The following is a 27,863-nucleotide window of genomic DNA, read 5'->3' as shown; positions in this document are numbered from 1 at the left end:
TGTTCTTAACATGCATGTGCAAACTTGGATCTCACATTACACAGAAAATTTGTAACATACCCGTATCTACAGTGTTTCACTATGTACAACCTTTTATCTATAACGTTACATAGTAAGAGTTTCTTCCCGGCCAGGAACCATTTTTTCAGATTCTGTGGTTTTGGTTCTACAACAGATTTTTAAATAAAATATAAAAAAAATCTCATCTATAAATTACAGAGAGGTGCAGAAATAAAAAAGAGAACTTGCAAAAGTCGATTTAAATTAGGCTATTCAAACTCACTATTTTTTAGGCAAGAAGGTGAATGCCGAAAAGACAACAATACTGTCACAATTATGCGCAAGGCTTCTTCGATAACCATTGAGTTATATAAACACAGGGAAATAAATCGGATTTCACTGTCCTGCGATATCCAAGAAAGGACGTACCCGATGGTACGCAGTGCTCGGTCCGTGCCGGAGCCGGAGCACGAGGCTGTTTTGTACTTCTGATGAAAACGGGATCGAGAGGGCACGATGCGGACACTTCCCGGCCCGAACCCGGCTCCCGGTGCGGATCTCCGCCGTCCTCTGGCCCGCCAGGTCGCAGCATTCGCCCTCGAGAGAGCTCCGCGGACGGAAGACGCGAGGCTCTTTGTCTCTCCTGAGCTCTCGCAGAGAGCCCGAGCGGGCGGCGCAGCTCCGAGCCCGCCGCCGTTCCCGCTCCGGGGCGGGGCCGGTCCCGTGCCGCTGGCTCCCGGCGCCGGGGCTCCCCCCGCGTCTCCCCGGTAACAGCGCGGGGCGGACGGGTCACGGCCGCCAATCGGCGCGCGGCAAGATGGCGGCGGCGGGAAGTGCGGCTGGGTTGGGCGACGCGCGGGCGGCGTAGGGCCCGGCCGGGCTCGCGGCCTGTGGTGTCCTGCATGGAGCGCGGCGGGAGCAGCCAGCTGGACCCCGGCTTCTCGCAGCAGGACACGCCTCTCCTCATCGTGGAGGACTCGCAGCCCCAGGGCGCAGAGGCGGACACGGAGCGGGCTTGGCTCGGCGTGCTGGCCCGCCGGCTGCCAGCCCGGCGGAGCCCGAGCCCCGTGCTGGTGAGCGCTCGGCGTGGTGGCAGCACCACCTGGCCTTGCCTTGCCTTGCCTTGCCTTGCCTTGCCTTGCCCTGCCCGGCCCGGCGCTGACGCGGCCGCCGCCTCTGTCTTGCAGGACATCGTCTGCGGTCCTAGCGACAGCCGGACGGCGCGGGAGGGACTTGCAGGTAAGGGCGGAGCGCGAGGTCACGGCGGGCCCGGGTACCGCGGTCTTGCTAACGGCGCTCTGCTTGCAGAGCCCATGGAGAACCCGGGCCGTCCGAGCGCCTCTGGACCGCGGGGCTGTGTCGCGGAGGAGTCTCCACCGCCCGACGGGGAGAGCAGGTACGTGGGGTGGGCCGGGCCGCGGGAGCCGCCATCCGGAGGCTCTCGGCCGCCGCCTCTCCGGCCTGCTGAAATCTCTCGCGTGCTGAGGACAGGCCGAGAAGGCGGGTTCGGTGCTGTAGCGGCCGTGCTCGGCCCCGGCCAGGATGTGCAGTGCGGAGGGCTTGGAGCGCCTGGTGGGTGCCGAGTGACCCGTCAGAACACAAGCAGCGGGAAGGCGGCCTTGCAGAACCCCTGCGCGACGTTAGCGAGTCTCTCTGTTGCAGTGCCCTTGGAAAGGCCGGGGAACGAAGTGAAGGTGATATTGAGGACTGTGCTTCTCCACCGTGTGTAGAAGGTAACTTCCCCATTTCAGGTCGGTTTTTTGGGTTTTGAATCAGATCGACCGTCTGTGCAGTTTTTTAGTTGAGCTGACTCACTTGTCTTACCTGGGGTAATTGTGCCGGTAGTAATGGGTCAGCAATTGGCATCCTTTTCTGGAAGTTGATTTGTATGTTTTGATGTTTGGAAAAAAAAATTAAATGTTTAATTAATTATTAGAATTGATTTTCAAGACTGAAGGTGGTTTAGAAGAGGCGGGGATGCATTGTGATTGTTAGGAAATGGAGCCTTATTATGAACTGGCATAATGGTCGTTGTCATCAGAGGATTTTCAGACACAGGCTGTGTATTATCAAGATTATTTTCTCTTAATGGAATGAAAGTCTGCTGCAGTTCCTAATGGCATTACATAAGCCCTTGCTGATTAACGGAGATTTCTGAGTTAATGGCCGCTGTCCCTGTTCTGTTACCGAATTTTAATTATTACAGCTGAGATCAGATCGGTTAGTTTATTCAGTGTTTCAGCAATAGCCTGAATGCTTTGCATACTGCAATACTGCAGCAGGGTATATCTTTTGCCCTTGTAAAAGTGATAGATGGCTCTTGAATATATATATATATATATTTTGTATATATGTTTGTAATGGATGTCTGATGTTAGATACAGGCATGTCACAGCTGCAGTTTGGAGCTCTAGAGTTGTCGCAGAGTCAGGACTTTGAGAGTGACTTCATGCCCAATGAGGGAGATGCTAGGCATCATCTTCACTCTGGACCTGCTGTCCTTTCTTCCAGACTTGTGAAGAATGAGTCTAAAGATGGTAAGCGAAAATGTTCATAGACATCTTCTTGCTGCTGTGTAGATTCTATCTGGTCTCTTTAAATTATAAATGTTACCTTTTTTTGACAGGAAATACAGTGTTAATAGTTTCCAAAAATGAGTTCACAGCTCACTGGTAGTTGCAAAGAATTTTGTTCTCTCTTTCCTTTGGCTAATTAATTTGTTTTCTTATACCTGTCCAAGTGCTATCATTGATTCTTCCACATCTGTTTCCTAATTGGTTTTCAGAATATTTGAACAATCTGATACTGAATTCCCTCCCTGATAAAAACCTAATCCTCTTCTCTTCTTCTTCTTCTTCATCTTCTTCTTCTTCTTGTTATCATACATAGTTCAATTTTTTTTTTTCATATAAGGCTTGCCTTGGTATTTCTGTAAATTACAGACTTACATTTTCTTATTTGTATATTAATCCAGGTGATGTGAGTAACAAATATTTTTCTTTTATCTCTCCCTGTAACTTTGTGGGGACAACACAGAAACTGACTCCAGCACAGAAGCACATACTGCTTTGGAAAGCCAGGCAGAGAAGTCTGAAAGGTAAACCTTTCACTCCAGTCTGTCTTTTCTGTAGGTCTTTTGTGGACATTCTGGAAGCTGATTTGTGTCTTTTTTACTAGATTTTTAGACATGGGAGAAGGTTCAAGGCAAAAGAGAAAGGTAAAGGGGAAGATGACCAACTGCTGAGACCTTTTTTGCAGCAGTGCTGGCTAAGGAGTGCTCTCAGCATTCCTTGATGAGAAAAGATGTGATGTCAAACTCCTAAACATAAAGATATTGATAGGTTTGTTTTTAAGGGCGAGTTCACTGAGCAATGAAATATGCCGGTAATTTTCCTAAAATGGTATGTCTGGAATACACTGGAAGTAATAATACATTTTAAGTCACAGAAGTTACCTTGAAATAACTTAATCACTGTACCATGGGCTTTGGCTGCACAGGAGAAACATGGAGGGTAAGTGGTGGGTATTCCAGGATGCATTTGAGTATTTGCTATTGTAAGTTTTATGGTTTTAAACTTCAATTTAAGTGGTAAATCTTCATTTTTTTGAATGGTATTTATCTGATATAAAATTTATATGATATTTAGCTCATCTTGTATTATCGTATTCTGCCGCAAAATAACATTAAAGAGGTGAAATGAAATTCCTAGAATCTGGATTGAGTAGAAATCAGTAGTACAATATGCATTCCACTTAAGGATCACTTAGATCAGTAAAACCTAAAAAACAATTCTGAAAGTATGACTTACCAAGGATGAAAATATTACTTTGTCAGGAGAAGTTTGTCTTCCTTTCTTCTTCTTTTTCCCTGTTATACATGAGTGAATACCTCCTATTTGTTGCTGATAGATTTTCTTTACAATGTTGTGGTCTTAACTTCATATTTTGAATTTCTCACTCAAAGACACTGTCTTACATTTCCAGAACTCTGCAGGGAGCGGAAGAGCATATGAGAAAGAAAATGCCTATCAGTGATGCCAGTAGAACTGAGGAATCCCTTGGTTCTCGTCATGAGGAGTCTGATATCTTGTCAACTCAGGAAGAAATGTTTCCCGAGAATCATGCAACAGGTGACAAGAGACAAGCAGAACCAAAATGTCCATCCCAGAGATAGTTATAAACATCATACCTACTTGATCTTTATAGACATGTAGTGTTTTAGAGTGTAGAGTGCCATGAATATTCTTCATGTACTTTCTTCTAAAATTGTGAACCCTTTGGAAATGAAAGGCCACAGCCTCATTCACTATAGTATGGAACAATGTCTAAATGTCACTTCCTGTTAAAATGGTTACTGGCTTGTTAAGTACATTTAATTTCCTTTCTTTCTGTGCCCCTTGAAGAGCAAAATCAAAAACCCAATTTTTAAGCTCTTCTGAGACTAGTAGTGTTCAGCCTTTGTAAGGACATACCAGTGTGGATAAGCAGTGTAGGCAAACTTTCCCCAGTGGTGTCTGTTGTGGTCTGATCTTGTGGATGAACCTTCTGTATCCAAAAGATTCAATAACAACCTTCTTCTCATACTGAGTCAGTGGACAGTGCAAGGTGTCTTTTCATGCAAGAACCTTGCCTATATTTGCATTCTAGTGCTGGATCAAGTGTGTCAAAATTGGAGCCATTGGGGATTTTTTAAAATTCCCAGGCAGGAAGACTTGTACAGTCTAAAATCTGTTCAAATTTTTCTTTTTCATCTGAACTATTTTGTGCTCACTTTTCACATACTGAACTGTAATATGCAGTCCTTCACCAGCTCTGAAAATCAGCTTGTCATTGCCTATCTGAGAAGGAACTGTGCAATAATAGGAGTTTAATTCCTCAGAATTTCTTGATCATTGGTTTTTGACCATATTTCCATCTTTATTTCCTTTTGTTCAAAGCCACTGCAAGGAGTGACTATCCAATAACCAGGGTGGAAGAGGGAAGTTCTCTGGCGTGCACCCCTGCCCGCAGTCTGCAAGTCCTGCAGCTCTCTGGACAGGCATTCCTTGTACAGGAGGGTCCTTCTATGTAAGCAAAAAATCCCCAAACTCTTTCAAAAACTTAATTGCGGTAGTGCATTCCTCCTACTCTCTTCATTATTCAAGGACTTGTGCTTGATTTTAAGCAATCAGTGTTTTAATTTTGCACTATGAGAGGAGCATGGCCTTATTTTGCAATGGAATGAACTAATGGTGGCCATGTGATCCCTTACTCTCGCTAGTCTCTTAGTGGTGAACACCTAACACTTGCCTTTCATGAAAAACTCCATTGTGACAAGCTGCAGCCTGATAAGAGGAGAACTTAATGCGTTTTTTAGTGAGGAGTGGTTTTCATTTCCATGTTTCCTTTTGATCTGCAGTGTCTCTTCAGGCCTAGTTATTTCTCCTCCTGTTTCGTTTGGACCCAATGCCCTTGTCCCTAGCAGTCCTACTGAAAAGGAGCAAGCAAAAGGTAACATTTTTCTGCATACTGTTTGTGGTCGTGTTTCTGTGTACTGGCTTAGAGCTTGCAGCCTTTTCAAAGTCTGTTAAAATTATATTTAAAAAGTAAAGTGGGACTGAGAATAGTGAAGGAGTAGATGAAGGGAGATCTGTATTTGTGGCTCTTTTGTTTCTGATTCTCTGTATTCTCCATCTGCTATTGATATTTCCTGCATAGCTATCATAATAAAACTAGTACTGTTGACTAGTGCCCCTTCACTTGAAGGATGGGAAATGCTTTGTATGGCGTGCAAATTTCTGCTGGCAATTATCCTCCTTCTTTAGAGACAAGCCATTCTTGCTACAGGCAGAAACCTGTATTAAGTTTATACTGTTAGAGCAATAGACAACTTCTACAGTATTTGTAAAAGCTTTCATATGCCAAGTGTGTATCCTAAATTGTGATGCCTTAAGAGAAATTATTTGATATAATATGTTGGTTGTTAAATATTTTCTTTAAGCACACATTTACCATCAGAGATAAGATATCCATCCGTGCAGGCTTTTAGTATGGTACAAAATCAAATATTCTTTTCTGAGAGATTCCTGTCACTGAGTGTGAAATACTGTTAGAACAGATACTTTGTTAGCTGGGGTCTGAATTTAGTTGAATTTTAATAAAGATAGCAAAAGGAAAAGAAATACCTCAGAAAAACGCTTTTTTATAAATTTCAGACACTTTTTTCTAATTGTAGTTCTAGACCTGTAGCAAAATAGTCGTATGAATTTATAGCAAAACACTTGCTTCTCCCTTAGAAAGTAAGAATACAGATGTTTTTGTTGATTTTTCCCCCTACAAAAAGAATGCCCCTGGAGACAAGATTTTAAAAAGTTGAATACACCACTGAAAACACATCTTTTAATAGAATGTTGGAAACTTAGGTATAACACAAGAATTTAGTGCTAATACCTTTTCTGCTCTTTCAAACCAGATGAACAGATGGATATATCTATCCCTGCAGAAAGAAGAGAAGTGATGCAAAAGCAGAGGGAAGATATGCTGGTGGAGGTGGCCCTCCCTTGTATCCCTCCAAGACCTCTTGTAGAGCCACAGGCCTCAACTCCAGTGTCCCAGAGTGCCCCAACCTTCTTTCCTGGATCTTTACCTATACCATCACAACCAGAGTTCTCTCATGTAAGGGTTCATGTAGATAGCTTTTCTGAGGTTTTTATATGGCTGATGCAGAAGATGTGTTTGAGTCAACCCCTGTTCTTTTGCGTTGAGCTTCCCTACTAAGCTGATTCTCATGAACTTCCCTGTTCCCACCAGTCACAGTTATATATTAGTTATACCATGTGGCAGTTTTTCTTGCAGAGAAAATGCAGAAAGAGGTCACAGTGAGTTACAGGATGTAGAAGCTGTTGTCTTAGACTGTGCTGCTTTCTTATGCTGAACTGGGCATCTTTGCATCTCAAACTGTATCATAAATTAGTTTTTTATCAGACAATACCTTAGCATAATTTTTTCGTGGAGAAAGGGAAGCTGTTCCATAATAAAGCATTTTTATTCTCCTACAAGGCAAGAATTTATTTACTGCATTTTTCAAGTTGCTTATTCTTGCTGTCTGTTGTTTCCCTTGTGCATTTTGATTCTGGAAATTATAACTGTTCACAAGGATTTAAGAGACAGTTTGTGGATTTATAACTTAGTATTATGAATCTCATGAACTTGCTAGAAGCTTCACTAGGTGAAGCAGTGCTTCTCCTTACCTGAAACTAGCATTTGTGTCAATATAATAAATATCACAGAGAATCTTTCCAGAGCCCTTGATGTTCAAGTAAAAATAGCTACTAATTTGCCTTATTTGCCCTGTATTTTGTGATTTGGTAGTGAAAGATACCAAGGATTGTGTCTGACTTTGCCACAGATGTACTAAATAGTTATGTGTGGTAATAATTTTTCTCTGCCAAAACAGGTCAATCATGGCTCATATAAATGTATGGGGAGAAGGTTTTGGATGTTTGTTTGTTTTTTTGTTTTTATTAGTTGTTTTTTAATCTGTAGTTTTGTGCTAAACTTGCTCTGATCCACAATCCTGTGTAATTTTTTTAGGAATAATAAATAAATAATCCTACTTGGGATGCTCTAATACTCCATGTCCCACTTTTTTATTCATTTTAGGATATCTTTGTTCCAACTCAGAGTCCAGAGAAGAAGCCTGAAGGAGAAGAAAAAACTGCTGCTTTAAACCCTTTAAACTTACCAGGAGATCTCTCTAGATCCACAGATGCTTTGTCAAAGATGTCTACAGATGACTTGATGTCACAGCCTCCTGAGTCCTGTAAACTAGTGCTTTCTGCAAGTGTGTGTAGCCAGCCCATGAATACAGATACCAGTTCAGGCTCTCTGAGCACAGGCCAAGACAGTGAAACCACACAGGTAGAGAGGATTTCTGAATGCAAGGCCTCAGACTCAAGACTCTGTTCTGTGGAGAATGGTAAAATAAAAGTGAATGCAGGTGATCAAGCACCCTCTGAAAACTGTGAAAAAGCAAAAAAGGACGAGGTAGAGACTATAGGAATGCCCGTAGGACAGTTTGTTAGTGCAGGTGTTGCAGGAGATGGGCCATTAGCCCCTACAGTTCATCAGGAGTGTATTTCTGGAAATCAGGCAGCTGCAGATCAGTCTGATCTGCCTGAGATTTTATACGCTCGAGAGACTTTGAAACCAGAGGCAGTTCCTGAGACTCAGTGTGAAGAACAAGAAGAAAAACTGCAAGTAAAAGAGAAGCAATTGAAGGAAGATAGGTCTCTTGTTAATACAACACTTTCTCATAGGTTTATTCTTGAAAGGGAAGGACAGTGTCATGAAGATACAGAAGTGAATATTTCTTGTAAAAATAGCAAAAACATAGCCCAGGAATTAGAAAATATTGGATCAGAATGTCAGGGAAAAGAAACTTTGAAAGGTTGTACTTTTGATGATGGAGAGGCAAAGAACATGGATAAACTATCTTTTAAGGCTGTTGCAGGAAACATGGCAAAACTCAATGAAGTTTTAGCTAAGCCTTCTGTAGGGGAGTTGCTGGAGCAGCACAGTTTGCTTCCAAAGTTAAAGAGTGATGTCCAATCAGATGTGGCATTGTGTTCCAAAAAACATCTCGATTGTTCAGAATTGGGACAGGTAATGATAATAAGCAATCAGCCATCACTTCAAGAGAGAGGGGTTGAAACACTAGTGGTTCAGCACAAGAATCAGGTGCCCAAGCGTATGGAGGATGCTGTTACTGCAAGAAATCTGGAACAAGAAGAGCAAATGCAGCCGCAGGAGAAGGCAACTTCTAAATCCCCCAGTCCTTCCAGTGGTAAGTGAATTTAGGTTAGTGCTTCACAGTTGTATATTTTGAATAACGTCAAGGACAGCTGTATAGAATCCTCAGTGTTTTCAGGGAGCGCTGCTTTTGGATGCAAGTTGAGCAGTCTCTCTCAAGAGCAGCACTACACCTTACTGTGTTATATGGAGAACATGACTTTGCTATTTTCCCCCCTGTGGTTTAATTCCTGTTCCTGACTCTCACTACTTTATGGTAGAAATGCAGGGCAGCTTGAAGAACTTAAAATATTCTGTTCTTGACAATGTTCAGGGATTTTTGTGACTTCTCCCCCACTCAAGAGGCTATAATAGCAGGGTCCTTGAAATGAATAGATTGTGTGGAAGTCAGTACTTTCCCTCTTGTAGGTCTCCTTATTTTCTTTTACCTTTTCTTCTTTCTCAGAGGAGAATTTTCTTTGTGGGGGTTTACAGAGCAACTTTAAGCTAGAAATTAATATAACAAATTTTTCTTGAATTTTTTTCAAAGTAGAATGGCTTTTCACTCTCACGCAAGCTGTGGCTCGGCAGGTATTGTCATGACCTGTTGAAATAATTCGACATGCTGTATGTCATTATACAAGATGTGGGATACTACACCTGTTTTGCAGAACTTTCACCTCTTAGCTGGCTTCATTTTTAAAGACAGTTCTCTAGTCCTTAAATGAGGATGAATGAAGAATGATTTAAGTGTCAGAATATATATTTCCTCTCTATGAAGTGTGTTAGGAAAAGGGAAAGACTGTAGGACTTCAAATGTTATTTAATGTTAAGTTGAATGATGAAGTATTTGCTACAATATTCTTAATTTCCTTTAACTGAAAAAAAGAAAAAATGGCTTTACTATGCAGAAAATAATGCTTGGAAGGGATCTAATGAAAATATTGATCAGGAATTTCAAAGTATTCTGACTCCATTGCATTTTGGGATCTAAGATGAACTTGCTTGTGAACAAGGCCCTGGCATTAGGGACTGCATGTTTTTTAAGACAACTTGGCATAGTCAGGAGAACAGTACTGGTCTTCAAACTTAAGAACAGTGTGGGTTTTATTAAATACAACAGTAAGTTTGGCAGTATGCTGCTGAAATGATAATAAATAGCGGTAGTTACATAACAAGGTTAAATGTCAGGTTCCACTTCCGTATGGTCTTTCACAATATTCATAATCCAAAACTTCCTTTTTAAGAAAGCATAAACAAAATTGTGTTTGACTTCAGGTAATATTTTTCCTCACATATTGCACTCAAAATGTTTTGTTTTTTTCTTAGACAAATCTAAATGCAATTTAAATGCATCACAGTTGGTTGAGTTTACTTTTGAAAGAGAACTGTAAGCCATTATTTAAAGAAAATTAATTCAAAAATTAATGCTTGTTCGTGTTTTATGCATTTATATTGCATTAAAGGGCTGTTCAGTGTTAGGAGAGAGTTCAGGCCTTTGAGATATTCTATCTAATTGCCTTCAGACTCTTGAAGCATGGTGGAAAAGTGTGTAGACTGGTATTTGCTCTCCTACCGTCACTCAGTTCTTAAGGTATGAGGAGCTGTAGAGCATCCCTCTACTCTTAAAGCAGCTTTGTTATAATAATTATTTTCATAATAAATATTTTAGGAGTCTAGTCCCTTATCAACAAATAATGAAACATAAATCAGTAAGCACAAACTTTGGGTGAGGGCTTGCCAGGGGTATACTCTGTTCCTTCATCCAGGCCACTGATTAATAAGTTGAGGCTAGACATTGTAGTGACCCCTGGGGACACCACTAGCTACAGGCCTCCAAATAGATTCTGCACCACTGATCACAGCCTTCTGAGCTCTGCCATTCAGCCAGTTCTCAATTGGCCTTGCTGTCCATTCATCCAAACTGCACTTCCCGGGCTTACCTGTGTGGGTATTTCAGGAGACAATGTCAAAAATCTTCCTGAAGGTGGTGTAGACACCATGCACTGCTCTCTTCTCATCTAGCCAGCTAGTCATTCCATCACTGAAGGCAAAGTGGTTGGTCAAGCGTGATTGCCCCTTGGTCAGTCTGTGCTGACTACTCCTGATAACCTTCTCCTCCACGTGCTTAGTGGTGACAACCAGGATGAGTTGTTCCATCATCTTTCCGTGGATGGAGATGTAGCAGTGGCCTGTAGTACTCTGAGTCCTCCTTGCCCTTTTTGAAGACTGGAGACTGACTTTCTTTCTGTCCTCAGGCATCTCTCCTGTACTCCATGACCTTTTAAAGATAAGGGAGCATAGCTTAGCAGTAACATCTGCCAGCTCCCATAGCACTCATGGGTGCATCCTGTCGGGGCCCAAGTATTTGCAGGTGTCAGATTTATTTAAATGATCTCTGACTTGATCCTCCTTGACTGAGGGGAAGCCTTCCATTCTCTATACTTTCTCTCTTGCCTCCAGGATCTGGGTGTCTGGGTTACTGGCCTTATTAGTAAAGACCAAAGCAAAGCAGGTATTCAGTAACTCCACATGTTGCAGTTGTTCAACTATGTCTTTAAAGCTTGTGGTAGCCAGAGAGGTAGTGGTTTTCAGAGTTTTCAAACAGATGATACATAACTGTTTGCTGATTTGGCATTTTTCTATGAGAGGATTATGCAAATTACTTTTCTATGATGTTGAGAGTTTGCAAATAAATGCATGGGATGAGGCAAAAGGAAAAAGCATTTTCCTAGGTTTTTTATTTATTTTATTTGTTAAATCCTGCAACATATGCACATAGTAAATCCACCAAGGCATGGTTTCCCTGATGGAATAGGCCACCTCAGCCATCATTCTGTGTAAGTTTTGGGTTATCAATTCAGGCAACATGTAGCTCTGCTAATTCATTTCTGTCCTAACCTTCATTTCTGTTTTTGATGACGTCTTCCTTTTCTTTGGAAAATCCTGAGCATCTCTGAAGCAAAGCTGCATTCTGTAGAAGTCCTATTCACATGTCAGGATAAGTACTCTCCCTCTTATCTAGCACCTAGGAACAGCTGCATCAAGTTGACTGCAGTCCAGATTTTCACTGAGAGAGATTTTCTACATAAAATGTGAGGAATATCAGTTAGAGCAGCTGTTTGGGGGGTTTTGTACAGCACTGGTGTTATGGTTTTCCATATTTCCACAGCACAGTGAACCTGTGCTTTTGGTATTTGAGCTAAAGTAGACCCTTGAAATTACTAATTCTGGTACTGTGTGTCTTTTAGGAACCCTGTTTCATTTTTCTTTGCCGAAGGAGGGTGATGTCATTCAGTCCTTAACTAGCATAACACCACCTCTTACTGGCCATCTCAAAATGGGACCCAGGAGACACAGCACACCAATTGGTGAGTTTGCCCAAATGGCTCTGTTGTGCAATGAAAGACTGGAAGCTTTTGATTCTTGGTGCAGGATCTAATAGGATAACTCAAACCTACCTTGGTAAAAAACATTGGTCCATTCCCATTCTATGGGAAGGGCTTATCCCTTCCCCACAGTTTCCTTGTCGTGTTTTCTCAGTCTCTGGTGAAGGTGTTTGCTCCCTGAGTAAAAGGTGGTATGGAGCATGTCTTCCTTGCACTCACTGTGGTCCTGCATACAACTCCATTAAAGAGTGTAAAAGAGCCTTCTGAGTAGCAAAAGAGCTTAGACTACAAGAAGATTGCTTCCAGTATTCATCATCTTTTATCAAGACTTTCTCTGCTAGGTTGACAGGTTCACAAAACAGCACCCTGCAAGTGCTAGATGAGTAGAAGTCTGTTCTGCTTGGGTAGTAGTAAATTATTCTGTCACAAACTGAGGATAATACCTGTGCTACAGAATTTTTGTGCTTCAGATCTCTTGAAAGGAATTTCCAGTACTGCAGCATTACTAATAATTCAAGTGGTGAAGTGTCTTCAAACCAAAAGTAGGACCTCAACCCCAGCAATGTGAATAACAGTAGTTGCTTCTTGTTTCTTTTTTTTGTTTTTATGTTTTCAGTGGATGATACTTGCCCAGACAGCACTATAGCAACCAGTGATGTTACAGCAGAGGGTACAATGGGGACCAACAATGTCACTGTGGAAAGTGCAGTTGTATCAGCAGACGTGTCAGAAGTGTGTGAGAAAGGAGAGTCTGGTGTGGTTCCTGAGTCAGATGCAAAACTTTCACTGCGAATGAACCCTGTTACCCCTGTCAGTGATGGGAGTGAGGAGTCCTTGCCATTCAGCTTGGAAAGTAAGAGGATGAAGCCTGAAGTATATACATCTTACTGGATCTCAGCCCTAACTCAAAACCTCTCTGTGGCATTCCCCAAGACAGTCTCTGAGTCCCTGTAATTTTTCTCATTTTTTCTCTTTGGGCAGTGTCACTTAAATTTGTTTCTCTGTTTCTGCAATGCTCTAAGCAAGGATGAAGTAAGAGGAGAGGCCTCTGTTATGAGGAAAGGTATTTCCAGCAGACTACAAATTTTGATGTATAGTGGCAGTGGTACACAGGACAGGAAGTGAAGATTGCTTATGTTGGGGGGGGGATTATATATATATATATATATATATGTATAAAAGCAAATATAATCATAGAATGGTTTGGGTTGGAAGTGACCTTAGAGATCATCTAGTCCCAACACCCCTGCCATGGGCAAGGGCACCTTCTACTAGGCCAGGTTGCTCCTATCCCCATCCAGCCTGGCCTTGGACGCTTCCAGAGTTGGTGCAGCCACAGCTTCTCCAGGCAGCATATGAAAATGCATCACCACCCTCACCACCCTCACAGGGAAGAGTTTCTTCCTAACATCTAATCTAAGTCTCTTGTCTTGTGATTTAAAATTGTTTCCCCTTGTCCTATTAGTCCTATTACTATGTGCCCATGGAAAAAAAAATCTCTCTTTTTTTTTTTTTTTTTTTTTTTTTTTTTTTTTTTTTTTTTTTTTTTTTTTTTGTATATAAGCCCCCTTTACTGAAAGGCCACAGTGAGGTGTCTCTGGAGCCTTCTCTTCTCCAGGCTGAACAAGCCCAGCTTTCTCAGCCTGTCTGTGTAGGAGGAGTTCTCCAGTCATCTCATCATCTTTGTTGCTTCCTCTGGACTTGTCCATAATCTGGACAAAAAAAGTTTGACAGGATTTTAATCAGAACAGTGGCATTCAGTCTAATAGTCTATAACTTGTAGAAACTTAGGTCTGTTCTGAGAAGTTGGATGAGGAAGCCTGGGCACCCCTTGTCCAGTGTTACTCAGCCTCTCCTCACTGAGTGTGTGGAGCTGGGAAAGGTCTGGAGAGTCTTTCTGGGTGATACTAAAATCATCCTTTCCTTCCTTCTTGTTTCAGAGCCTGCAGCCAGTGACAGGAAAGATGGATCCTCTGCTGCTGCTGAGGCTGCTGCCAGGTAACCAGGCTTCTTGCTGGGCAGAGTTAATAATACAAAGGTCTGAGTAGGTCCTTTTTCCACACATTATCAGCCACAGGGAAAAGAAATTAGAAGGAGACACAGAAGCAAGGAACACTTTAGTAACAGACATGACATTAGCTCCTTAGTTCTTGCAGCAGGTTTTAATTACGTTGGCAAAGTGGGAACCCCACTTGTTTGTTCATTATGGGCTCTGTGGTTCCTACTAATGTCAGCATTTTTACCTCCATCTGATTGTAGTCAAAGCCAGAAATTCATGTCTTGTACAGTCCAGAATGCAAGTCTGCTTTGTCCATCTCTTAAATTTCAAATATGTGAGTTTCTGCTTTCTTGCATGGTGCCATTTTCTTGAAAGAATCTCTGAGAGTTCTGAAAGAGAATAATCTTTTTGGTGTAAAGCTGATAGAAACATAATCAGTTCATGGATAAACAGAATTACAGGTTAACATGTTGACCAAAACATTGAGTTATTCCCTTGGTCTTTTGATTTGTATGTATCTATCTGACCTCACATTTAATGTCTAGCATTGCTTGATTTAGCTTGCAGGAAGTAATGTTTATAAGTACTCATAGGAATCTTTGTAGGAAGACAGTGACCTGTAGTCATCTGAGTGAAGCATAGTGGTTTGAAGTAGTGAGAAAACTTAGGAATAAACTCAGTATCTGTTGTTACAGGCTTGCTTCCTAGATGGTAATAGTGCCTCAGTGCTGAAGAACAGTGATAGGCATTTCTCACTTTTTGAGGGTGGGTTACCATTATAGGTATGGGATGAATGTGAACTCTCAGGGTCTGCTTTATGACTGTCATTTCCAGTATTTTTGTGGTGTCATGAAATTCCTGAGAAGTAAGCCATAAAGGGTCTAACTGTGTCTCCTGGTGGGTATCAGAGGCACTAAATGCTGAAACTCCGTGATGGTGCTGCAGTTTTTCCACACAACGTTTTCCAGAATTGTTCCATTGCTCTTGGCTGTTAGGGTGTCTGCAGAAATTACAGAAATGCTTGTGCAATTGCAGCTTCTTCCTTGATCTTTGAGACAGATCATCTGTGGCTGTGTAGGTCTACAAACTCAATACTCATTCTGTGGCTGTGTAGGTCTACAAACTCAATACTCTTTGTTGTTCTTACAAGGATCTAGAGAATTCTTGTTTTGCTGTATGTGGGTTTTTCTCATTTCCTGATGCATTTTTGTTTGTTTGTTTTATATCTGCACTGCTAGCTCCCAGAAAGCATCATCTGTGTTTAGTCGTGTCTGTGAAGTTCGTCGAGAGGATGAGGCCAGAGGTCATGGTCTTTCCACTTCTCCATTTAGGTAACTCCTCATAGTCTTTGCCTGCCAGTCCTGGTTGGATTTATATCCATATGTGCGTTTTCTACATCAAAGAAATTGCACTAAGCCATTTTCTTTGGGTGAGACTTAGAAGGTTGGGGACAATGGGTAAGTATACTAAATGTGTATGTTTGTGTCTCACATGGTTATCAGGCTTACCTTTCAACTGAGCAGCCATGTGATTCCAGAAGACTGATATGCTTCAGTGATGTCTTGGGTTTGAGAAAATTGAGATCATATTGAGGGCTGTTTCAATACCTCTTCTGTCTCTTCTAAGATCTTTTGACCAGTTTTGTTTGTTTGTTGTTGCTGCTGCAATTGTCCCCCTTCCAACGACTGTATAGCTGCATATGTTATGGTGACGAGGGTGCTGCCTGGAAAACTAGAAGTAGAAATCTGCTTCTTCAGTGTTTTCCATTCTATCTTTAGATGGGACAGTGGGGCCTTGGTCTATGTAGAAAGAGTAACCTAAGTTTCAACAGCTACATTAAAGACCACAGTGAATGGGGAGTTCCAGCACTGGGTGAGGTACAGGCAGAAGGAAAGACAATCACTCCTCAAAATCCTCAAGTACCCGAGGGAAGCCAAATACATACTTCTAGCTGGGCTCAGTATAGTGTCCCATATAGTACCTGGCAGAGGCAGTACTTAGAGCAGAGCAGACAAATTCTAATGAAAACATTAGACAGCATTTGTGTTTATGCTGCTGGATCTTCTTGCTACATGTGATTATCAGTTTCAAGCCAATCAAGCACTGGAGCAGCCTGAAGTAACTTCAAGATGGCATTCTTCTGAAAAGTTGCATCATTGGTGCCTATTATATGGAGTGTAGCAAGAAATTTTGTATTTCAAAAAGCACTTAGTTCAGTACAGTGTCAGCCATACGTTTTACTACCCTGTGTATCACATACTATTATTATTTTATTTTTTATTATTTCAACTCTCTTTAGTTCTGTGTAATTGTAAGAAGCAGTTGAGTGACTGCCAAGGTGGGGTTTTTTTAAGACTGCTTTCACTTGAGTGACTGCATATTGGTTGTCTTGTTTTCTTAATCAACAGTTCTGATCTGTGTGTAACTGGTTTGCAGGGGGGATCTGTTCGTTTTTCCTGGCACACAAGAAGATGCTGAATTACATACAAATCCCAGTGATTGGCAGTACCAGCAACAGAAGGCAGATGACAGTCACGGGCAGATCCTGGTTCCTCAGAGAATGCAGCAGGACTGCCATCAACAATCTTCTGGTGCAGAGGATGGAGAGTCTATGGAGACTGATGATGTAAGCCCTCATGCAAAAGACGAGAGAAGAATGCAGAGAAAACAAAGTAAGGCTGTTAAAATTGATCAAGGTCAAGAGAGGTGGGAAAGCATCAAGAATAAAGGGATCCAGACTACAGCAGACTGTATTTTTACCTCACCAACTGTTACAACAGCAACACAAACAGAAGAAATCTGTAGACAGGTGGAAATGGGAACCAGTATGTCTGGGCAAAGACCTGGACAACAAGATGTGAATATTCAAACCGATGACAGTGGGGAAAAGCTTGTTAACACCTCTGGAGATGACATAGACTCTTTGCAGAGTCAGGTGAGATGAGGGCTGCCTGTACTTAACTGCTTTAGGATAGTAAAGTGTCCCTTCAGCCAGTAAATTCATTAATAGTTGGTTCTCTGTTGAAAAGAGACCAAGGACCACTTTAAAATGTTAATGTCACAAGCTGTCCTGAAAAATGGAAAATGTGAAAATGTGACAAGTTTTGCTTGGTTGGTTGATTGTTTTTATTTGGGGTTAGGGGTTTTTTTTTGGGTGAAGATACAGTTAACACTGTAAAAAAGTTTTTTACTTTTTGTTGGCTGGAGATAGCATCAAACCTTTCACTCAAAATTTCATGCAACTCCTTTCTGTTTTGCATCAACCAACTTCTGATGGCTTGTTCTGTCATTCCATCTGATATCAATGGATAAACACATGAAGGGAGAACTCCTCCAGGGAAACATTCTAAGAAGATGAGTAACTTCAAATTAGTATTTTGGAAAGTATTGCAGACTTAAAACTGCCCACTGCTGGGCTGTTACAGTTGGTATATATTTTTTATCAACAGAAAGACTAGAAAAGTTTTTTTACTAAACCTGATTTAAGATTAATGTGTCCTGTGGGAAATAAGAGATTAACAGGGCCGTAAAAAGACAGTGCGAGATTGATGTGATATGTCTGAGAGTTGACTCAGTCAAAGAGTGTCAGAAGCCATGCTAAACAAGTTTGCTGTCGCCTTCTTGGACTGCAGCGATTTGCTTTCCTCTACTTGTCAGCAAAATGGGTTCAGTTCTCCTTTGTTTAGGGTCTGTTGTGTTGTTGCATTAATTTGCAGCAAGATGCTTAAAGATTCCTTACTCCTGTACTTTAACATGGTGTGAAGAAACTGTACTGCAGAGGTAGCCCTATTCAGAAATAGCTTGCTTTTTGTTGTGGTCTGTTTTGTTTTTACTGTATCCTCCTCATTGTAGGGAGAGGAGGACTTTAACTTTCTTCACCCACCCAAAGGCCGAGTTCAGCGTCGCCACATGCGAACCATTCGAGAAGTGCGCACTGTTGTTACACGTGTTATAACAGATGTTTACTACATCAATGGTGCAGAGGTGGAAAGAAAGGTAGTTGAGGTAAGTTCCTGTTTTCATGGTTAGATGGAATGAGATTTTGGCTGAAAAATAGAAGTAGTTAAAGTGAGTATGCATTATGGCTGCAGAAAACAAGTTGATTGAACAAATCTGTGTGCTGTGATGACAAGACTTTCTTCATGAGCGAACTTACAGGCCATTTAGTGAATGGCAAAAGCTGTGGTTTTGATGCTGGTATATTTCATGCCATATATTCTGAAGACACATTCAAGTCCCAAAGAACTTAACAAAAGACTTTACTATGTGCATCCAATTATTTTAAAAGTCTTGGCGTTTTGGCAGAATAGAGATATTTCAGAATGAGCAGAAGTTCGATTAGGAAGCAAAAATCACTTCTGCATGTAAAAGTAAACTGTGTAAGATAGTTTACCCGGTTTCACAGTTTGATGTCATTTTTAACCACAGTCTTTTGAGTCCTGTGTACCAGATTCTGTAAGAGGTCTTCAAAAATCAGCTTAAAACTGAAGAGCAAACCAGCCTTTTGTTAGTACACCGGTGTAGCGTATGTACGTATTTGTAGTATGTACATTCATTAGTTGGAAAGTCTTTAGAGAATCATGAAAGGTAGCTGAGAAATGCTGATTTGATGGGCACAGTAATCACATCAGCCTGTTAGCAATAAAATGTGACTGCTATTCTATAAAGGTAAATAATCTGAGAGTATTGTGCTGTGTAGTCACAGTGAGTAATGACACAAAAGGACAAACTAGTTCAATACTTTCACAACTGAATACTGCACATGAAATTCCTTATTGTAACATAAAAATGGAGAATTAAGTGTCCTAAAGTATGCTTACATAGTCTGTGTAATCACAATCATATAACCATTTCTACGTTATCTACCAACACTCGATATAACTATTTTGTGGATGCATGGTTTTGTATCCATAAAGCTTTAATAACTCCAGATGACAAGCTGTCTGAAACTGATCTTAGATTATAAGCAACGAAAGACTCCTCCTAGTGTCTCATGTATTTGTTGCAGTCTCACATTCTAGAAGCGTGGGAATTATTCAAAGCCAGACTAATTGGATACCAAGCCAATTACTCTGCCCTGTTGCTATGGAAACTTCCCTGTCCAACCATCTAGGAACCACTCTGGCTGTCACAATTGCACCACCTGAGCTGGGACTGAGGGCCCTTCACAGTGGACAGCTCTGGTGAGCTGATGGGTGCCCTAATTGAGTCCCTACACACCCCACACTCACAATCAGATTGGGTTTCCTCACCAGCTGGACCCCAGGTTTCCCATGGCAGTCTCAGATATCTGGATCCTTAAAATAATTTAATCTTGTTGCAATAACTAAATAACAAAATAACAGCTTGAGCTGGTGCCTCCAAGGAGAGACCTCGAACAAAGGGCACCCTGGGCTTTTATACCCTTACAGTCTAAGCTGGAAAAGTATGGGAAAGTCTGGGTGTTGTCTGTTCCTGCTGTGCCCCCAAGTGTCCAGGTTCCACAGCCTTTTGCCTGGGGCTTTTGCTCAGAGCTCAACATGGAGCTCGCACTTGCAGCCCTGCACTACCTTCAGTGAATGCATTCCTCAACAATGCTGGCTGAGTTCTCTGTGTAACTTCTTGATACAGAGCAGCTGCAGCCCTGTAGTGAGAGATGCACTATCTACCATGGATTAGCCCAGACTGAAGTCTATGTGGGTGTCATCAGCGTCATGAACGTTGGTCTCAGCTTGTCTGCACTTTGGACTGCACGTGGACTGGTGATTTTAAAGCATCTAGAACTTGCATCCTCTTAGACAAAACTCTTTTTGTTTCTTTTAAGGAAACTGAGGAGCCTGTAGTGGAGTGCCAGGAATGTGAGACTGACATGTCCTCCTCTAGAACTGCAGGGGGCTCATCACTGACCTCAGGGGACCTTGGTGATGTCAGCTCCTTCTCATCTAAGGCCTCAAGTCTTCACCGTACATCCAGTGGAGGAAGCAGTGGTCACTCTGCCATGCACAGCAGCAGCAGCTCAGGGCGAGGAACTGGAGCTGTCAAAGGGAAAGTGTGTGGGACAGAAACTGGAGAATTTGTTTTACCCACTGGCAGAGGAAAATTGAGGTAAATGCAGAGTCTTGGGAAAAGAGGAAGAGATGTTTTGTAGAAATGAGCATTTGGCTTGTGAGCGTGAAGCAGGGTAGACCGAAATGAAAGGTTTTCTGAGAAAGATCTGGCTTAATGAACAGAAATAAGGAGATAGTATTTGCTTTTGCATCTATTCTTCCTAAAGGAGTAGCTTGTTTACTTGTGAGGTATTGCTTTGCATTTTAGCAGAAAAGAGGCAAACTGTGAGATGGTCAAGAAAATGGGAGGATCCTAGTGAGCTGTCTTGTCTTCTCAAAACAGTTAACTCATGAATTCTCTAGCCCTAGGAAAGGAGCTGGACAGCCTGCATCACCACTCAGAGTTAGCCAGACAGGTGCACTGCCTTGTGAGGAAGAGGAAGACTCTGTGCCTGGCACTCGTCAGGCTGGCAGGGCACCTGGGACACTTCGTGGACGAGGAAGAAGAGGACGCCCACCTTCTCGAACAACAGGAACAAGGTACCCTGGAAAAAGGAGACTGTAACTTTAATTTATTGCAAGAAAAAGAATGGGGAACTTCTGTCTTAATGTCCTAGAGGAGAAGGAGTACTGAGTATTTCAGAAGTTATATCAGTTTTAGTGATATCATGTAGCAGCTGCAAGCACCTCACCCAAGTATTTTATATTTAGTAATTGTTTTTTCAGATCCTTCTAGAAATGCTTTTTGTTTATTTGTTTTTTCCTCCCCTATTTGGGACTACTTTTTTCTACAGAGATTTAGCTGGACTGCCAGGTATGGAGGACCTCTCAACTACAGCATCACCTGAGGAGAAATCATTTACTCGTTCAGTTTGCCTGCCAGATGGAGGAGAGAAATCTGACACTTCTGGCTTCTGTGCCTTACGTCGAAGTGACTCCCCAGAAATCCCACTACAAGTGGGGATTGGTCCTTTGGATTGCGCAGACTCATCCACTGGGAGCAGCTTTGTGGGCCTAAGGGTTGTAGCAAAGTGGTCCTCAAATGGGTACTTTTATTCTGGGATGATTACCCGAGATGTTGGAGCTGGAAAGTACAAGCTGCTCTTTGATGATGGATATGAGTGTGATGTGCTAGGAAAAGATATTTTGCTCTGTGATCCTATCCCACTGGAGACAGAGGTGACCGCACTCTCTGAGGATGAGTACTTCAGTGCAGGTAAGAGCAGTGCTTGAGTTTCATCCTTGGTTTTCTGAGTTGCTGAATGTAGTGAGAAATGGGTGCTTGTTCCAGGAGGATGAGAAGCCTGGGTGCGGTTGGCTAACAGCTGTTACTTGCTGTGTTGTCAGGTGTGGTGAAGGGACACCGGAAGGAGTCTGGAGAACTATACTACTGCATTGAAAAGGAAGGCCAGAGGAAGTGGTACAAACGAAAGTCTGTTATCCTGTCTCTGGAACAAGGAAATAAGCTCCGTGAGCAGTTTGGGCTAGGTCCATATGAACCTGTCACCCCCCTGACCAAAGCAGCTGACATCAGTCTTGGTAAGGAAAGGTGCTGTTGAGCTGCTTACTGCTGTTCTGTGTCTTGTGCCTTTGAGGTAACTCTAGTACCTGATCAGAATTGCCACTGTTTAAACGTTTCTGAGTAATCAGTGTGCTTTTGGTACTTTAGAGTGAGTTCCTTGAGATATTTTTATTGTTTGGCATCAGAGACTTAGTGGTATTGACTGGCTTGTGGAAAGTGATCTGCTTCAAGGACAATGATGTTTGCTGTACTTATATACACTTTGTGTGGATGGCTGCTTTGATAAAAAGTCCCAGCAGTATTAGGAGGAAAATAGACAAGCAGGGTACAGGGCTTGAGAAGAGAAAAGATATTTTTTTTTTTCTTGCTTTCCTCTGTCAGAGGGTGGTGGCATGTATCTTCTAGGTACTATTGAGTTCAGCCACTTCTGTACAGATAGGTAGGGTGAGAGCTTGTGGACTTTGGTGTCAGTCCATAACTAATCCCTGCATACTGTATTGCAGATAATCTGGTGGAGGGGAAGAGGAAGCGACGTAGTAACCTTGGTTCTCCCAGCACTTCCAGCAGCAGCACAACTCCCACTCGTAAAGGGCAGGAGAGTCCACGTGTCCCACCAGTCTCACTCTCTGGGAAAAGGAAACTTATTGCTTCTGAAGATGAGCGATCCCCAGCTAAACGTGGCCGCAAGTTAGCAATGATAAAGCCTGGTGAGAACTTGCATTCATCAGTTTTTTTCCTCACTGCTTTTTCTGTAACTGATCTTTCCATTTTCCATAACTAAAAAGTAGATGAGATTGTGGTTTTGTTTTTGTTTTTTTTTTGTTCTGCATGGTTTGAGACTGATTCTCCCTGGATGCATTCAGCAGCCAGGGATATTTTTAGCATAGTCTGAGTATTTACTTGCCATCTTTTCAGTTCTGCCTTTTAAAAATGTTTTGACTTCAATGATGTGATTCGTCTCTCTCCTTTCTTATCTCTTTAGTCAGTCCTGACAGCTGTTAAGGGACCCCTCACAGCAATCGATGTTTCAGGATGTTGATAAGACTTGCAAACTTGTCCCATTAGTCCTTCATGTTTTGATATGGAGATTCTTTGCAGCCAAAAGAATAAAAGATCCCTACCTAGCCTAGTGTAATCCTAGCCCAATCCTGCCTTTCTGTCTTCTTCAGTAAAATATCCGAGTTGAACAGATTCCCCAGGTAAGACATATCTTTGAAGATTTATGGTGTTTCTGTCTCTCTACAGGGGCTATGAAAGATGGAGGGTTTGTAAGCACCTGTGAAGGTGTAGATGCTGCAGATCCCCCAGTACTGGAGTGCGATCATGGACCCTTGCCCCACAATAAGACCCTGTTTTTGGGCTATGCCTTTCTTCTCACCATGGCAACACCAAGTGACAAATTGGTCAATCACCAGAAGCCATCAGATGTTCCCACTGGGAGCAGTGAGGAGGAAGAAGGTGAGGCAAATCTTACACATTGCAATTTCAAGTGAAATGCTGTGTTTTTAGGAAGAATGCTGGATACTGTCTGATCAGTATTTGTGTGAGTACTTGTTTACCCTTTTGCTCTTCAATCCTTTGTAGAAAGGACCTAAGAGACAGTCTCTAACTTAGCCAACTTGTGGTGTAAGATGTGACAAAACCTCAATGATGATCATAGGCCTGTTCAGAAAGCTAAGAAAGGTGCAAAAATTAGTGAGATCAGCAGTGTCAGAATAGTATATATTAGAAGGAAGGTTTTGAGAAATAAGGGATAGTGCTGGCAAACATTGGACTTGAAAGCATGTGTGGATTGCTCCAGTTAGCCTTTGCTGGTGTCATGTTTCATGCAGTCAAAGAAGTGACAAGGTGCTCAAGGTGCTCATTTGGCTCATTTGGCTAGCTCAGTTGGCTAGTGGTGGGCTGCCCTTTCTGCTGCCCCCTTTTTTTACTTCTTTGACTCTTTCAATGAATTTCTCTAGATATTCTTGGGAGAATGGCTGGGATCCCTCAGTGGCAGGGATGAGGGCTTTGTAGACTGAGGTGTAGGAACATAAGCACATAGATTAGAGTCAAAAATTGAACTTTCTGCTGTAGATTTTTTAGAGATGACTCCGTATGATAAACATTACGTAGCACAACAGCTGCGAGCAGGAGCTGGCTATATCCTGGAAGACTTCAATGAAACCCAGGTAAGAGTTCACTTACTAATCTAGAGCAACAGTCGCAGAACAGTTGAGATTAGAAGGAATTTCTATAGTTTATGTTGTCCAACAGCTCTGCTGAAAGTGGGTTCAAATAGAGCAGATTGCTTAGGTCCTTGTCCATTTGTGTTTTGAGTATTGTCAAGGATGGAAACACCAGAACCTCCCTCTGGGCAGCTAGATCCAATTAGAAAAAAACCCAGGAATTTCTTATATTTCAGTTCGTAACTGTTGCTTCATGTCTTTTGAGTGGATAACACTGAGAAGAGTCTGGCTGCATCTTTTGTACACCCTCATATTGGTCATGAATACACATTGAAAATACCACCCAAGACTTCCCTCTTTGATCTTTAGCAAGTTTATCTCTCTCAGCCTCTTCTGGTATGTCAGGTGCTCCAATGCCTTGGCCTCTTAGAGGTCCATGGCTGGACCTGCTCCAGCATGTCTGGTCTTTTTGGTATACTGCAGAACGTGAGAGTGGATGAAGTACTCCAGGTGTGGTCCCACCACAGGCGTGTGCCTTGGAACACTTAGAGGTAGAGCTCTTCACTTACCAGATCTTCTTGGACAACTACTGTAATTTAGTGTGGCTTTTACTCAATTTTTTTTTTTTTTTTTAATAAAGAGGGTAAATTGGTTTTGGAACATCTTGCTTGAGGAAGCAGTCTTGTCTAGTGACTTGCTGAGTCTCAGACTAAAAGGTAAATCATCTCTTTTGTCTGAGCTGGAAGAGAGCTATGGTACAAAAACTACTAGTCAGTGTTTTTGCCTGAAAACTGCAGAGCTTGGAATAGCATATTATTAAACAGATTCTGAAACCAGTACTACCTTTATCTAATTCACCTTTCACATAATATGGCTGTGAAAATCAGGGTTTCAATTGTTTTCTTCTTTAAACTGTTTAGCAGCAGGATAATTTTGGGGGGTTTTTTGCAAGCTCTCCTGTTTACATGCCTTTTTTCTCCCTGAAGTGTAATGCAGCATACCAGTGTCTTTTAATTGCGGATCAGCATTGTCGAACTCGGAAATACTTGCTGTGCCTTGCCAGAGGGATCCCTTGTGTGTCTCATGTCTGGGTCCATGATAGCTGTCATGCTAACCAGCTTCAAAATTATCGGAATTACCTCTTACCAGCTGGATATAGCCTCCAGGAGCAAAAATTGCTAGAGTGGTGAGTGCCAAATAACCATGACCTGAGTCTACAGACTGTTGAAGAGACCTGTTACACTTGGGCGGCTCTTGAATAGCTACAAATACTGAAGGTGACCCGAGTACTGTTCCCTATACTTTCCCTTCCATATAGGAACAGCACTTCCATCTCTTTGCTTGGATTTACAATGACCTCTAATGCCAAGGTAATTTTGGTGCCATATACACAAAAAACAGGGTGTCCTTGGAAGTAAGGAAGGCATCAGTCTTCATGAGGAAGACACAATTCAGTCAAGGCTTTCCACACCCTTGGCTAATTTCTGTAATTGCTCAAAAATGGATAAAGGAGAGCAATACTATGTTTATTTCCTTTTCCCTTGATATATTTTGAAGCTAGCTTCTGCATTTCCTATGGAGTCTAATCCAGTAAGTCTGTTCTGCGATGACAGAGGTCAGACTCCTTAGGCAAGCTGAGGGACAGATAAAATTTTGTCGATAGCTGTAGACTTTTGGGCAGGAGACTGATGTCTTCCTGCTTAGCCCTGTCAGAGTGGAAGCAATTTGGATGTGCACAAAAAGGTGGTTCAGGATTAGGGAAGAGTTCAGCTTAACTTTGGATATAGGCTGCTGTGCACACACCCCACCAACACTGTCTAGCTCTGTGTAACTCTCTACAAAGGAATAGTCACTCCAAATACTTCAGGAAGGGTGGTAAGAGAGTGGGTCATTGTATGCAATATATTCAAAATACATATAAGGGAGTGAATCAGGTGACTAGACTACTGGATATTCTTTCCAGTCCTCATTTCTCTTTACTCTACAGGCACCCACGAGAAAACCCATTCCATAACCTGAAGGTTCTCCTGGTGTCAGATCAGCAAGAGAACTTCCTGGATCTGTGGTCTGAAATTCTCATGACAGGGGGAGCAGTGTCTGTTAAACAGCATTACTCAAACGCTCACAACAAAGGTACTCATTGGCCAGTTTCTCGGAATCCTATGCCACTGTGGTCTTTAGTATGGCTTAAAACCATGTTGGGATGATTTACAAGGTTTCTGTAAGCAGAAAGGAAGGCAAAGGGCAGATGCTCGCTACTCGAATGTAATCTGTATATAGATTACATCTAGGAGACCTGTCTTGCAGAGGAGATGCTGCAGCAATTCAGAACACAAACCATCAGCTTCCAGCCTATGTGGAAAAGGGAAATATGAAAGAGTTGCTCTTGAACCTTCTCTTGGTCTCTCAAATTGTGCTTCCCTTGTCTTTTTGAACTTGGCTGTCTCTTCCTCTTCATATGTGATGCAGGCCTTAGCACTCACAGCCTGAGGTCAGGACTCAGGGTCATGCCTATTCTGTTGGCTACTGGTTTTCTCCTAATTTTTATCTGGACTAAAATGAATATTTTCTTGTGAGGTGCAGGGTTGCTGTAGATGTGTCATAACTTTTACAATGAGAATTCACTGCTTAGGAATGACTCATAGTGGTGAAACCCACTCATCTGCCAGGTTCGATGGGGCTTGAAACAACCTGGTCCACTGGAAGGTGTCCCCATTCTTGGTGGGAGTGGAATGACATGAGCTTTTTAAGGTTCCTCTAAAACCAAATAATTTAGCATTCCATGCTTCTATGATGTTCTCTTTCAGAGCAGAATCCTCTTTTTTTGCCTGACAGATGCCTGTCTTTCCTCCTGTACAGATATTGCTTTGGGTGTTTATGATGTGGTGGTGACTGATTTTTCCTGCCCAGCTGGTGTCTTGAAGTGTGCAGAAGCTTTACGGCTGCCTGTTGTCTCGCAAGAGTGGGTGATCCAGAGCCTTATTGCTGGGGAGAGAGTGGGCTACAAGCAGCATCCAAAATATAAACATGACTATGTCCTTCACTGAATGAAACTCTGCCCTGCTGTCCAACTGTCGTGCAGACTGTATTTTAAACAGGTTTTAAATGTTTGTGAATTGGGCAGTATGCATGGATTATTGTATATAGTTTTATCTGCTGGACTTTTATGATTAAATAAATGTTTCATCTCTTGTGGTATGTGCTGGTACTCTTCGTTTATCTAAATTTACTCCAGGGCAATGCCTTCAGCAAAGGAGTGCAGAGAAAAAAGAAATGCTTACATTTCTCTGAGCTGAATAGCACTAATACTCTGCTTTAAGTAAAGCTCAACACAAAGTCTGTTACAGAGGAAGGGGTGTTTTCCATTGGCAAAAGCTCAGGGCAGTGGCATTTCTGTTTGTTGGAAGAATACCATGTTGTATGTCCTCCAGTTTGCTGTTGTTATTTTCCATTAATTTCAATAAGGTCCTATTGAAGTGAGTGCTAAGAATTTCTTGGACAAGTATAATTTTGTTTTTGCTAATTCTCTTTTTTTTTTTCCTGTCATAACAGTATAGGTATTAACTTGTCTTAGTGGAGACGGGCTCCTACCTAACTAGGGGTAGACAAAAGAACCTTGGACAACTAAACTGCTGGGATACAGGTACAAAGACTATGTAGGTGCTGTGTGTCTAAATGGTAATGGGATAAATAATCTGCTTTTGAGCTTCTGCATTCGCTTTAGTGGCCAGCTAGCACAAACGCAGAAGCTCTTCTTTCACTCAAAAAGTGCTATAGGCTGAAGGCCTCCCTCCATCCTCATGAAATCTTTAGTCCCTTGCTTCAAAAGTATAAAGTTTTTCTCAATGTGTATTTTTTCCTCTATCATTTCATGACTCAGACATTTGACTGTGTTGGTCTGTAAATCTCACATCTGAACTTCAACACTTTCTCTAGCTTTTTCCATGGTCAAGGGCTTTTAGACTTTGCTTCAGGTGCAGTCCTACCATA

General features: G+C 42.0%; 1 protein-coding gene across 2 annotated transcripts; it reads left to right on the top strand.

Moving 5' to 3' along the window:
* The first annotated feature begins 832 nt into the window (after positions 1-832).
* TP53BP1 (tumor protein p53 binding protein 1) lies at positions 833-27,071 on the top strand. Of its 2 annotated transcripts, XM_066328086.1 has the most exons (26): positions 833-1,073; positions 1,188-1,396; positions 1,663-1,733; positions 2,379-2,537; positions 3,016-3,097; positions 3,985-4,130; positions 4,938-5,067; positions 5,399-5,490; positions 6,452-6,654; positions 7,642-8,824; positions 12,021-12,140; positions 12,775-13,011; positions 14,099-14,156; positions 15,396-15,488; positions 16,594-17,092; positions 18,010-18,162; positions 19,961-20,241; positions 20,547-20,723; positions 20,978-21,399; positions 21,531-21,722; positions 22,209-22,412; positions 22,951-23,163; positions 23,782-23,876; positions 24,860-25,059; positions 25,861-26,006; positions 26,733-27,071. In XM_066328086.1, the coding sequence occupies exons 1-26, from the start codon at positions 903-905 to the stop codon at positions 26,918-26,920; spliced, it is 5,724 nt and encodes a 1,907-aa protein (XP_066184183.1). In that variant the 5' UTR covers positions 833-902; the 3' UTR covers positions 26,921-27,071. The 2 variants fall into 2 exon arrangements, with proteins under 2 accessions (XP_066184183.1, XP_066184182.1); XM_066328085.1 differs by lacking the exons at positions 833-1,073; positions 1,188-1,396; positions 1,663-1,733; positions 2,379-2,537; positions 3,016-3,097 and having other exon boundaries at positions 3,969-4,130; positions 6,482-6,654.
* The last annotated feature ends 792 nt before the right edge of the window (positions 27,072-27,863 follow it).

Source organism: Sylvia atricapilla, chromosome 13, assembly GCF_009819655.1.
Source record: "Sylvia atricapilla isolate bSylAtr1 chromosome 13, bSylAtr1.pri, whole genome shotgun sequence".
Classification (NCBI taxonomy): domain Eukaryota; kingdom Metazoa; phylum Chordata; class Aves; order Passeriformes; family Sylviidae; genus Sylvia; species Sylvia atricapilla.
Note: the sequence above shows the minus strand (reverse complement) of the source record. Positions and strands in the feature narration are given on the sequence as shown.